This window comes from Astatotilapia calliptera, chromosome 16 (assembly GCF_900246225.1).
Source record: "Astatotilapia calliptera chromosome 16, fAstCal1.2, whole genome shotgun sequence".
In the NCBI taxonomy this organism is placed as follows: Eukaryota; Metazoa; Chordata; class Actinopteri; order Cichliformes; family Cichlidae; genus Astatotilapia; species Astatotilapia calliptera.
Window position 1 is genome coordinate 10,822,552 of NC_039317.1, and position 12,357 is coordinate 10,834,908.

General features: G+C 41.8%; 1 protein-coding gene across 1 annotated transcript in view; it reads right to left on the reverse strand.

Annotated features, from left to right (window-relative positions):
• Nucleotides 1-564: 564 nt before the first annotated feature.
• The window catches only part of kcnh3 (potassium voltage-gated channel, subfamily H (eag-related), member 3), a 189,788-nt gene continuing 177,995 nt past the window's right edge, over nt 565-12,357 (reverse strand). The window contains exons 12-15 of the mRNA XM_026143940.1: nt 10,619-10,875; nt 10,140-10,240; nt 9,993-10,045; nt 565-8,671 (exon numbers count right to left, since the gene is read on the reverse strand). Of these exons, the coding sequence (XP_025999725.1) occupies nt 7,700-8,671; nt 9,993-10,045; nt 10,140-10,240; nt 10,619-10,875 (1,383 nt within the window). The 3' untranslated portion in view covers nt 565-7,699. The remainder of the gene's footprint in view (nt 8,672-9,992; nt 10,046-10,139; nt 10,241-10,618; nt 10,876-12,357) is intronic.

A 12,357-nucleotide genomic window follows, 5' to 3' on the forward strand; every position in this document is an offset into this window, starting at 1 on the left:
GATGAATTTAAAAAGTTAAATTGAAATTTCTACAGTAGACAGTGAAAAACAGGAACTTTTCTGTCATGTAATTGTTTATTTATTATTTAACTACTCTGGTCCAGTATAAATGGCTGTGGGGGAGGTCTTTATCAGCAGGAGAATCTGTAAAACTTAAAAAAAAAAAAATACAGTTAAAAGTCCAAAGATGCATGCCTTCCTCCATATTTTCCAAAGCCATCCAGCGGGACAGATTGGCAAGTCCCCATAGTTTGACACCACTGCCTTAGAGGGTAGGATAGAAGCTGACGGGTATCGTGAGCATATTAATGCTCTTGTTTTAGCCAGAAACAGACGATGCCGTGTGCTTTGCTAGTATTGGAGATATTTTAGAGTTATCACAGCAACCCTAGCAACAAAATAATGTCCCACGGCGAAGGAGCATGTGGAGGGCGGGTGTTTCTTTGTTAGAGTGCCCCACACTAGCAGCTAGGCAGGATTTATTTAAACATGTTACACAGTGACATAGATCAGAAACGTAAGGAAAAGCTTGGACTACAAACAAGGTGTTTTAGCAAACCCCAGAAAGGCTAATAGGGGCACTTTAATGGTGAGGCCTGTTTTGTTGCACAAAGACACCTTTTTTTGGACCTGTGGCTGACCTCTCTTCACTTCTCCAGTACAAACACCTCAACCCAGCCTCAACAGTTCGGCGCCAGCTCCACGGCGGAGACTCTGAGACTGCAGTTGTTGTGAAATCAACGGTTAGGGGAGTTTCACCTGATAGGTTTTATTTTATTCTTCTCTTAAAGTGAATCCTTGGATTTGGATTTTGTGATTTGAGATTTGCAGACTTTGTTTTCTTTCTGTTTTTGGAGTGCAGCTGCCTGACGTCACCGCTAATTTGGAGCCTTCAGACTCCCAACAGTGGGAGATTATGGTTTCAGAGCACGGCTGACGGACAGCAAAGTTTCCCAGTTGTATTTTTTTAATTTTTGACTAAAATTACTATTAATATTAATGTTTCCTTAAGGCATCGCAAGTAAGGACTCACTTGGAAAAACACAGACTGCCTATTTTGGAATTTCTTCTTTGTGGATACATACCTCGTAAATATATAAATATATATAAATATAAACAAATATATATTTTTGGATTTTTATTTTCCCCTCATGTTTTTCAGTCGATCCCTCTGAACCATGATTTTTGGCACAGTCGGGGGAATCTACTGCACTCTAAATATCTGTCGAACGCTGAACGTGGTCTCTGGAGGATAATCAGGAATGAGCATTTCTCCTTTCAGGTGTCGTCACTGTGATGGTGCTGCTCGCGCAGAAGCCTGTCACTTCTGTCCAGTAACCTTATTTCCAGTAACCATTTCTCATGATCCCACTGAGAAATGCAGTGCTTACACAGACCTGCGGTTATTAATTACACCCAACACCTGGGAAAAGAGGATTAATGTATCCATCCCTCACACCTCCTGTCGAGAAAGACCCGATGTCTGCTGCTCTCTGCAGTCCCCTGCATGTGTTTGTCAGGAGGGATAAATGAAATTCCCAAACCTCCAGCTTTCTCTCCCTTGATGTGTTTTTGAGAGGCGAGTGAGGACAGAGTAGATGTAAGAAATAAAGTAAGAATCATTTGACACTAAGGCATGAGTACATGCACTACAGCAGAATCAAGTGCTACATTGTTTCTCGACCCCTTTGTTATATAATTTCTTCTCCAATCAGGATATTTCTAGAACGTTTGTCCTGACATTTCAAACCTTACTGAAGCTCTGATAGAATGAATGTTACCCTTGAGAATATATGCAGATCTGAAGGAGTTCCTGTGTTGTCTTATTTCTTCTTGGAGAGTCTGCTGTATTAAAAATCCCACCGGTTTTGTTGTTCTTATTTTTTTTTAAATTTATTCATTGTTAGTTAGGGGTTGCTTCATGGATTTGAAATAAACCATTAGAATGTGTTACAGACTTGTTGCTGCTGCACACAGTAATGTCAGAGTGTGAATGTGATGCTGACCTGACAGCAGACTTGCAGTCACATGTGAAAAAGAATGATGCAGGTCTTCCCAGGAGTGGATGTCCCAGCAAATTCAAGCCAAGGTCTCAGACTCCACATCCATATTAAATACAACCCCCCCCCCCCCCACCCAAAAGAACAGCTACGGCTGGTTTGGAAAGGAGAAAGCCTCTTCACTCCATGAAGAACATGGCAGCACAGCTTAGGTTTGCAAACTCCAAACTTTAAGAACAGTATCCTTTGAAATTGCCGTATTTGCTGCTTCCAAAACTCGTCAACTCACAGATGAGGTGTCTGTAGAGCCGGGCGTCTGCTGATCATAGGTGGTTCAATCACTGGCCGCTCCACTCTGCATGCCAAATATCACTGGGCAAGATGCTAAACCGGAGTTGCTCTCCAATGAATCCAAATGAATGTTTGATAGAAAGCACTTTGGTAGCAAAAGCATAGAAAAGTGCACATATACATGGGTTAATGAGGCATGTTCTATGAGCTTTATTTAATGTGTAAAACACTAATCCATCAGTTTTCTGTTCTTCTCGGTTCAGGTAATGATTCATTTAATTTGATTCCTACAATTATATGTTACAGCTATTAATGCAAATCAGTGGTACAGACAGCTGTCAAGTACACAAAAATGCAATCTGTTAGTAAAGTTTCCTTTGTAGTTTTATATTTGCACTTGTATGTGTATAAAATTTACCATTAGTTGCCATGTAATTTGTATAAAACACATCCTGTAAGGTTGTCAGTTTTACCTTTTAAACCTTCCAGTAACACTGTTCTGTTTGGGCTTAACTGTGTTATCCAAAGAACTGACATTTGCAAAGTTTAAACTCTGGAGTCACTACACAGCAAGTCAACGCTTCATTTTCTGCATAAAATAATTGAAACATGTAGGCACTGGTAGCATTCTACGCCAAAGAAAACGCAAGGTGCCAGTTTGAACCTTCATCTGTTTGAGACACTCAAGCTTTTAACAGAATAACTGTAATTCCAAGGTGTGTGATACTTCATTTGAAAATGTACCGATTTAGCATGCAGCAAAAAGAAAAACCTAACCTGGTCACTGACAACGCCACAGGTGTTATGAAGCCTAATAAAGCATAAATAATAAATACAAGCCTAGTTGGATGTGGCCTTTTACCCACGTGCACACATTATAATACTTTAAGCTATTTGCCATATTAGCCATTAGTCTGTGGGCAAATTTGGGTTGTTAAAGAGTAGAAGAACCATAAATTTATTTTTAGGGATTTTGAGCAATTGGGAAGCTTTTAGCACAAGCAACCTCAAAATGTAAGCATGCAGTGAGGAGAACGGCCAGAAGTGTTCTTGTTCTTAGTTCAGTGGGTGTCAGAAACAAATGGGGCCACTTCAAATGAAAACTGGATGATTACCTGAAGCACAAAGATTGGAGTCCTGCATGGAGCCCCTGTTGGTTTTCAGTGAGAAGCCCACTTTTACACTTACAGCTGCTGACACTTTCAGCCCAAGGGGCACATGTTTTTTTTTGTTTTTTTATTTTATTTTAATGCTGACATCATAACAGAACCATATTTGATGGCTTTACTTGAATAAATATTTTGTTTAATAAAACATAAATACCTAATTTATCAAAAAGGAAAAAAAATAGGGACGGGTTTTTGAGGCAACTGAATCACAATATACTCGGAAAGTGGCTTAAAAAATATTATTTACAGTTTACTTCTTAGAGAATAGCCACTTACCTCAGTTACGTGAATATTAGTTCCCAAGAGAAACACAAGAGACGGAGAGCTTACAAAACAACACTTCTTTATTGTTATACAGTATGTAATCCTTGTTAATGTTTTTTTTTTAATGTAACAGCAGTCTTTAATAAAATACATTTGTAAGCAAACAGCCTTCAATTGTGCAGGCTGGTTTCTACTCCCATGAGCCCTCTGCTCTGGATAGTTCAAAGCAGGCACATTTCTCATGCAAAAAAGAAAATAAGAAGTTTTGACATGCATTGAATTAAAACCTTTTAGGCACCCTCCCCAGCCACCAGTTCTTGCTTAGTAAATCTTTGTGAAAGTGTAAAGAGTCCAGTTAGTCACCACCTCCCTTGCTCCCATTAAAGAAAATAAAAGCCAGAAATCTGACTGTTCATATATATACAAGTAACATGGTCCTAAAGCACCTCACAAAGCCAAAAAAAAAAAAAAAAAGTCCTGAGACCTCCAGCTTGATGCAGCCTGGATGTTGCAGTTTTAGGGTTTGGCTGCTTTCACGTACCAACATGAAGTCATTGGAGGAATAAGAGATGAAGAATGTGTGTGCTACATATGAACTCGGGGAAGGTTTCGCTCACTCGCTCTGGAAAGGATCCAGTCAGACGTTTAGAAAGCAAACCTTCCTCCACAGTCTGTTTTTGTTACATCGTCCAGACATGCAGAATATTTCCTCGCCGCTTTTTCAGCAAAAATAAATACATACACAGCCGTATTAAATAAATAAATACAATACGTTTTAGATAAAGGTGCAAGTGTTCCCCATAGATGATGGCTTTCTGTGTAAATTTCGATCCAGATGTTTGCCTGTAATCGACAGGTGAAGAACTTTAGGGAAATCAATGTCTGTATGGAGAAGGCACGAATGGCTAATGGCTAAAGCTCAGGGGTGATGTGGGAGTTCGATATACAATCTGATAGGCTGGTTGTCAACAGTCATCATAATGATGAACAGTGATACAGGGGTAGTGTTTGATATTAGCTTTTCCCTACACTTTGTCCACAAATCTGTCTTCTCTCTTTGGCATACAATCCAAACACTCGCCTACACTTTTCCAAAGTGACCGATCGGAACTGTGCTCAAATTCTTTTGATCTGGAAAGAAAATGTGGATGCAAACTCATCGAGAGTGAAACAATGTGACAAGAATTCCCCAGAAAGACAGCCCCTTCCCCAAAAGATGAACATTATGACTGCTAACTTTAAGATTAGGTTGATTATAGTTGATGTAAGGATGTCCACACCCTAGAATGAAAGTAGCCTGCTTGAGATATGAGCTGATAGGCTGCTTGTGAACAGCATCATGATGCTGATGAGCAGTGACACGGGGAATGTTTGATGTTAACTTTTCCCTACACCTTTGTCCACGAATCTGTCTTTTCAAAGTTCTCAGAGTTCCTACACCGGCCTCAATCTGCTTAACCAGCAGTGCAAAGCTCTCCGCTTATTTTATTCTGAAATGCAACCAGATAGTATCTGTAATAAAGTTCTTGGATTCTATTAGAGTAGCACAGGATGATTTATAATGTAGAATGAGACTGGTTTATCTTATACTGGTGGAGGTCAGTTGATAATTGTCTGACACAATCTGCTTTAGACCCCCTCCCTCCCTTAAACTAGCTATCTTTTGAATGGTTACCCCTCCTAAACCACATTATGTTTATCCAAACTAGTAGTCTATTTTTCCAGTGCATGCATCCCTTGTGTTGTGGGCGATTTTAATAGAACTGATTTTCATTTTGTCCATATAGAGGCAACTGTTAATGTTGCATTTAGCTACATCAGTAATATCAGTCCATTTCAGTTAAATAACTATACTTAAAGTGTTCTGGAAGACCTCTTCTCTTCAGCAGCCAACAGAAGAAACATTATTCAGCCATTGTCAAGTTTTACTGTTAGACAAGAGACCAGGCAACTTTTTTTAATCTTCTGCTATCCAATTTTGGTGAGCTTTTGGGAATTATAGAATCAGTTTCCTGTTCTTGGCTGACAGGAGTAATCTTCTGCACCTGCTTCACGGTTTCATGTATTGTGCAGATTGATTCTATCAGATTGAAGCAGTCTGGCCATTCTTCTGTGAACTCTTGCATCGAGAACAGTTTTTCACGCAGTCGTCTCTTTCTTGCCATTCTCTGTAAACGTGGGGAAGTCCCAGTGGATCAACAGTTTCTGAAATAGTCTGAAATTCAGCAGGTCTGCATGTCTAAATGCATCGAGTTGCTGCCATGTGATTGGTTGACTAGATATTTGCGTTAACAAGCAGTGGTTAGGTTGTTAATTTTAACACTTACATTCTGGTTTGTATTTAGTCTTTATGGACACAGTATACAGTAGTACTTTGACTACATAGTAATCTATTATTATTATATGAAAAAAAAAAGATCCTCTGGATCTTTCTATGAACGAAAAAGGATGTGACTTGCAGAATCCTTCTTTGATTCAGTTAGTTCCTGATCGAAGGGTTTGGAGTAAGGTACAATCTTTCTGGCAGAAAACCTTGAAGGCAAACACCAACCACCTTCTTTGGATCTACACGAATCACGCAATAGATCTATTCTGAATTCAGACGTGGACGGTATGAGAAATGACGCTAACGCAGAAGAAAACCTAAACCTGCATTCTTTCTAATGGCCACCATGGGGCGATAGCTGTGGTTGCGCAGACTTTTGGTGCTAGTGTCAGAAAATGATAATCATGCTTGAACTCTGTGAACCTCAAGGCCCTCTGTATTGTAAGGTAAAGACTCTACATTAATACTTTTATATAAATTGTATAAAAGTAATAATTCTATAAAGAACTTTTTAGAAATTGTGGTCATTCTAAGAGTCAATAGGATTCCCTGGGCTAGCTTGACAAGTCAGTGAGCACGTGGTTTCACAGTCAGAACTGCCACTTGCTTGTTAAGTTCCCAAAAGCCGAGATGACGACTCATCTCAAGGCTTCAAAGCAGGACTTCACAAACCTGGGGATAAGGTCACAGTGGCTGCATCGATCTTTTATACTGTCTGTGGATTCAGAATGTCAGTTTTTTTGTTTTGTTTTTTTACAGGATGTGACAAGTTTGCATTCCTGAGTTAAAACCAAGCTCAACATCTTCTTTGTGAATGTGTGTAATGGGCATGTAATCGATTCTTGGCTCACCTGTGGCTTAGGTGATAAAACAGGCTGCAAACAAATCACCAGGTTTTCTTGGTGAAGACACTGAATCCCCAAGTTGTTCCCAAATGCAGTGTGGGCGCCACACTAATGACAGTTCTGCTGTCATTAGTGTGTGTGTGTGTGTGTGTGTGTGTGTGTGTGTGTAAGGGGGCAATAAGAAACATTGTAAAAAACACTTTGTAGAACCATTTAGTCTGAGGTTATTCGATAAAAAGCTGTATTTTTTTAACCAGTCCAGGGGCAGATAACTGCATTCCCCCAAAAAATAATCCCATTGATGAAGCAAAGGAACCTTCCAGGTGAGGTGACTGAGACCACTGAAGGGCTTACATTCTTAGTCCCAGTGCAGTTGGCTTGGATTATCTAGTTTGGGTAAAGACGCGTTTCCTGCCGAGATGCATGTGTTTGTGCCTGCCCTTTGAAGAGGAGACCTACTAGGATTAAAAAGCGATAGAGCTTCATCAGGGTGGAGAGATAAATAGATGTGCTCTGGCTCTGCAGTGTTTGACTCATGCTACTGGATCATTGATGCTATAAGACTGTTTGTGCTATTGTAATTCTGTGGTTGATCTGTAGAGGAAAGCATTCCTTCACACTGTATTTTGTGTTTACCTGTCTGTCCGTCTGGCATCTCCTGCCTGACAAATGTCTTTCTGTGTGAAATGGACCAGCTTTCTGTTCCCTGTGTTTGTTGTCTTTACCTTGCACTTGCTCTGACCTCTTTAAACTCTTGTCCTACATCTTTCCTGCTACTTGAATGACATCTTTTGCACAGGCCGTTCATAATGCTGGCTCCTCTTCATCAATGAAACTGATGTGCTCTGAGGAGGACTTCTCCTCTTCCAGGTGTCGTCCCCGCTCCTGCATCTCCAGCTCCTGGGGGTGAGAAACGGGTCTTGCCCCTCGGTAGTGTCGCTGTGAGTTGCACCAAGATGGAGTCTGGTTATCTCTTCTCCTTGCGTTTGCAGCTTCCAAAGACAAGGGCAGAGAAAGACTGGAGGGATGGACAGAGGTGTTAGGGGACACGACTGGCACGGAAGGGGAAGGCCTCAGCCGATGACTTCCAGGGGAGGATGTGAGCGATGGTGGAGCTGAAAAGTGAGAGGACAGGGGAGGGTGAGTGTCCTGAGAGGCAGGTGGGATGAGCGGGCCTCTGCTGGCACAACTGCCAGGTCGGGAGAGGTGAGGTCCTTGGCATGGGGAAAAAGATGATGAGGAAGAGAGAGACATGGAGAAGGAGAGTGAAGGTGAAGGGGTGCGAGAGGCCAGAGGAGGTTGGTCCTGCAGCGAGGGGAAAAATATCCCGTTACTGGAGGAGGCACGGAGTCTTCGGGAGTCCACGCGCCCCTCTGGAAATCCTTCCTCTGGCGACTGATGGTTGGAGTCAGCAGACCCTTGGCTATTGGCCCCTGGGGGCTTGGGCTCTGCTAATGCTGAAGGAGTTGAATTAGGCCTTTTTGGTGAGTGAGAAGTTGGGAGAAGGCATCCTGGCAAATCTGCACTCTCTGTGTCTCTGCTGTCTAACAGGGAATGAGTGTCAGGTCTCTGGTGGGAAAAAACTGTGGAAGGGGGTGGCGCCCCGGGGCAAGGGCTTGATGACAGCTGGCTGGCACTACTGGGAGGTGATGTTAAATTTGGCATCATGGTCATCAGGACTGGCTGTGGTGCCATTTGGAGGAGGGGCTTGAGCAGGCGTGTCATTTCCTGCAGCTCCTGACTGAGCTTGGAAACTTGTTTAGACAGACCGTTCATCTGTGAGGTGAAGAGAGAGATCGTATTAACGCTGGAAAACCAGAAGAACAGTTCATGCAAATTCGGTATGACAATTCAGCACCATGGTTGAAAAATATCAAACAATCCTTTAATCCTTGTTTGCATAAAACATAATTAGGTACTACATAACATTCATCATGCAGGTTACATTTTAAAAGTCCCTTTATCATACATTTAGTTCAGTTTTAGAGTCTGTTTTAGAGACTGACATTTTTCCATCAGGGACTGATTACAACAGGCCAAATGATTCAGTGCAGGTGGACCACATGATCAGTGTGTTATGTGTGTGACGCTTGTTTGATTTAAATGGTGGCTGCTATAGTAACATACAGTAAACATTCCAGAGAAGCTGGCTGACAGTCTGACAAATGCATTCCTGTCAACACAGTCAAAGAGTTACAAAGATGGAGATTTTATTCTGAGCTGATAATAAATCTGTGATGTAATCATGGTCTCTGTCTTGTCCTTATATTTAACAACTGGATAATAAAAATTGTGCATTTTAAGTACAAAACAAAGCAAACAAATGTCTAACTAACTTCATGAATGGTTCAGGTGGAGCAAGAGGGGAAACTTTAGAGAGAGACTCAGGGTTTGTTGATTAAAACCTGCCAGTGAGCGAGAGTTTGTTATCATAGTTGAAGTTATGAAACAAAAAACTCAGCATTTTAAGAGCCCAGAGAAGTATACTATGTATGAAGTTCAACACAGCCAGACCTTCTTTGTGATAAATTAGTGTATAAAAATCTATAAAGAACATATTATAACTGCAAAATGCAACACTGTTACAAATAAGGTAAAAGATGAATTCTGCAGAAAATTGTTAATCTGGTGATTTATCACATAGAGCAGTGGTTCCCAAACTTTTTTTGCTGGGCCCCCCTTTGTTTTACAAGAAAAATGTTCACCCCCCCCTCTCCACGCGCGCACATGCACGCACAAACACATCCTCCAACCACACACACCCATATTTTGCTCCATTGAGGTTTATTTCACACCTCAAACATTTAGTAAACAATTAAACAAATACAAGTAATCTGCAATAAATTACAGGTAGTAATGAAATAAACTACTAACTCTTTTAAATATAATTTTTAAAATATCATTAGACACTTTGGGCCAGCATTCGTAACGTCAGGATTTTATTTGTATGTTTTTCCAGCCATGACCTGCTCGTGTCGTTTGCGAAACATCCAGCTGACTAACAGAAAAATCAAACCTCTGCTGCTGAGGAAAACATTAGACCCCCGGGGCAGAAGTGAACACATGCAATTATCATCAGTGTCAAGTCAGCACTCACCTCCTCAGTCAGTTTAGACACACTCTGCTTGATCTCAGAGTGCTCACGGATCCCTACGGGCAACACACATGCAGAAGGATTAGGCCTCCGGATAAAATGTACTGTTCTGAAAAAGTACTCCAATGTGTGCGGCTGTAGGTGTGCTACCTGCGTACGGTGAGGGCGGAGGGGCAGGTGACAGGCTGGGGCTGAACTCAAACTTCTGTGTTGTGGTGGAATTGTTCTCTGTTTCAATGCCGTCCACAAATCTGTGCAGAGATTACACATGAGAGAGAGAGCATGTAAGAGGAATGTAATCAGGTGAAGCTAAAAGGGCTGAAAGCTCCGTTAGTACTGTTTGGATCTTTTAACACAAACATGGAAAAAGTCCTTCATCAGCAGCTTTGCATCACACAACACTGCACACAGTGAGGTCGTGAGACATCTCTGCATACACATAGGCATGTTTGCTCTGCACGCATGCACATTAGTGCATTGCAGTGTGTGAGAACCTACATGCCTTCCAACAGTAGCCGAGCCCCATGTGATTCACCAGCACTGTAATCTAGTGGTTCAATTGCTCTTCTCTGACTATGATGTTTTGAATCAATCTTCAGTTTCACACTATGTGTGTCTGTGTGTTTTACCTGGGGCTGAGTTCAGGTGGTGCACCACTCAAGCTCACAACTGGTATCTGCAGGGTGGAAGGGCGCGAGTGGTCGGAGGGAGCACGGAAAGGCCGAGGCGGCAGGAGAGGGGAGCGCAGGGGCGAGCTGAGGCCCCTGCTGAGATGCAGCGGGGAGCGAGGAGCTCGGGACACGGAGCTCTGCTCCTCATCACCCTCCTCATCCTCGCGGATGGACGGCAGCTTCTTCACCAAGCCACCGTTGCTCTCCCAATCCACCTGAAAGAAAGAGAGGAGGAGCTTGGATCAGCCCGCACACCTGCTGGATTTCTTTTATCACCATAGCATTAGTAACTGCCTTTACAATGATTGTAAAGGCAGTTACAAGCTTGAACCAGTGGATGGCAGGCAAACACAAGTTCTGTAAATCTGTAAATATGTTTTTAACATTCAGGGTATTGTTTGATTAGCAGCATATTCTTTCTTTTGAAGACTTTTGAGCTCCTTCTCTTCCAGAGGTAACTGAATGCAGGATGTGCTCTGCAGGTCTTATTAGATGCCTGCTATTTATTCCTCTAGTATACGTTGCGACCTGTACACACACTCTTAAACTTTAATCTGGAATAGCTTTGCATTCACAGTTCAAGCTAACCCTGATTTCTTATACATGGCCTCTTGTGCAGCCTCTCAGTTCCTCCTGTCTGCAACAAGCCTTTCCTCCATTTTTAAGCCACCTTCCTTTGATTTCTTCTAGAGATGGACCGATCCGATATTACGTATCGGTATCGGTCCGATACTGACCTAAATTACTGGATCGGATATCGGAGAAAAATAAAAAATGTAATCCGATCCATTAAATATCACGAAAGCACCTCACAAAACTTGCAACACGCCGTAACTCACCTCAGAACGTTAGCACGTCAGAGCAGTAGGCATCACGTGATAGAGCGGCTGTGGCATGCGGGACCTGTCGGTGGTCTGGAGAGCATTTGGAGCTTCGCTAGCAACCCAGCATTTCATCTCTGACAAAGTTATCCCGAGAGAAGTAAAGCAAGTGTGTAAGTCCATCTCTGAATGTAAAGCATTCCTGCGTTAAGCTTAACAAGCGATATATGGAGCGACTGCCTCTCCTGCTGCTACTTCAATCATGAAACTGCTTAATGATCAGCTGATCGGCTTTTCTGTCACGAGTCCGTCTCTCTAGTTTGTTTTTGGCCCACTTTGCACCAGAAAGAGTAAACCAGCGGCTGAACAACAGCAGCATGTTTAAGCTTGATCAGCTATTGTTAGAATGTATTTAATATTACTTTCTACTCCAGGATCTTTTTCTATGTAGCTGACGCTGGTAACTGTGCAGGGGCGGATCTAGCAAAGTTTAGCCAGGGGGGCCGATAGGGCATTAACAGGGAAAAGGGGGCACAAAGACATACTTTTCTTTCTTATTCTCATTTAAAATGTCTAGCTTTTAATAAATAATTATCTGACACCCAAAGTTTTAATTTGATGTAAAATGAATAGAAGTCAATTACTGTATATAGTAACTATTAAGTCTAATATATATACCCTAGTAAGCTATAGTACTTTTTCCCTTTGGGAAGATACCATCTGTGCAGTCTGCAATTTTGTTGAAGAAAGATGTTGAATCTATTTAATATTTCTTGAAAAATAATTGATTTCTGTGCATTTTTTTTCACACTGCATCAAATTAAGGTTGATTACGTCGATTAAGCATCATGAGGTGGAGCGTGAGGGGTGGTTCCC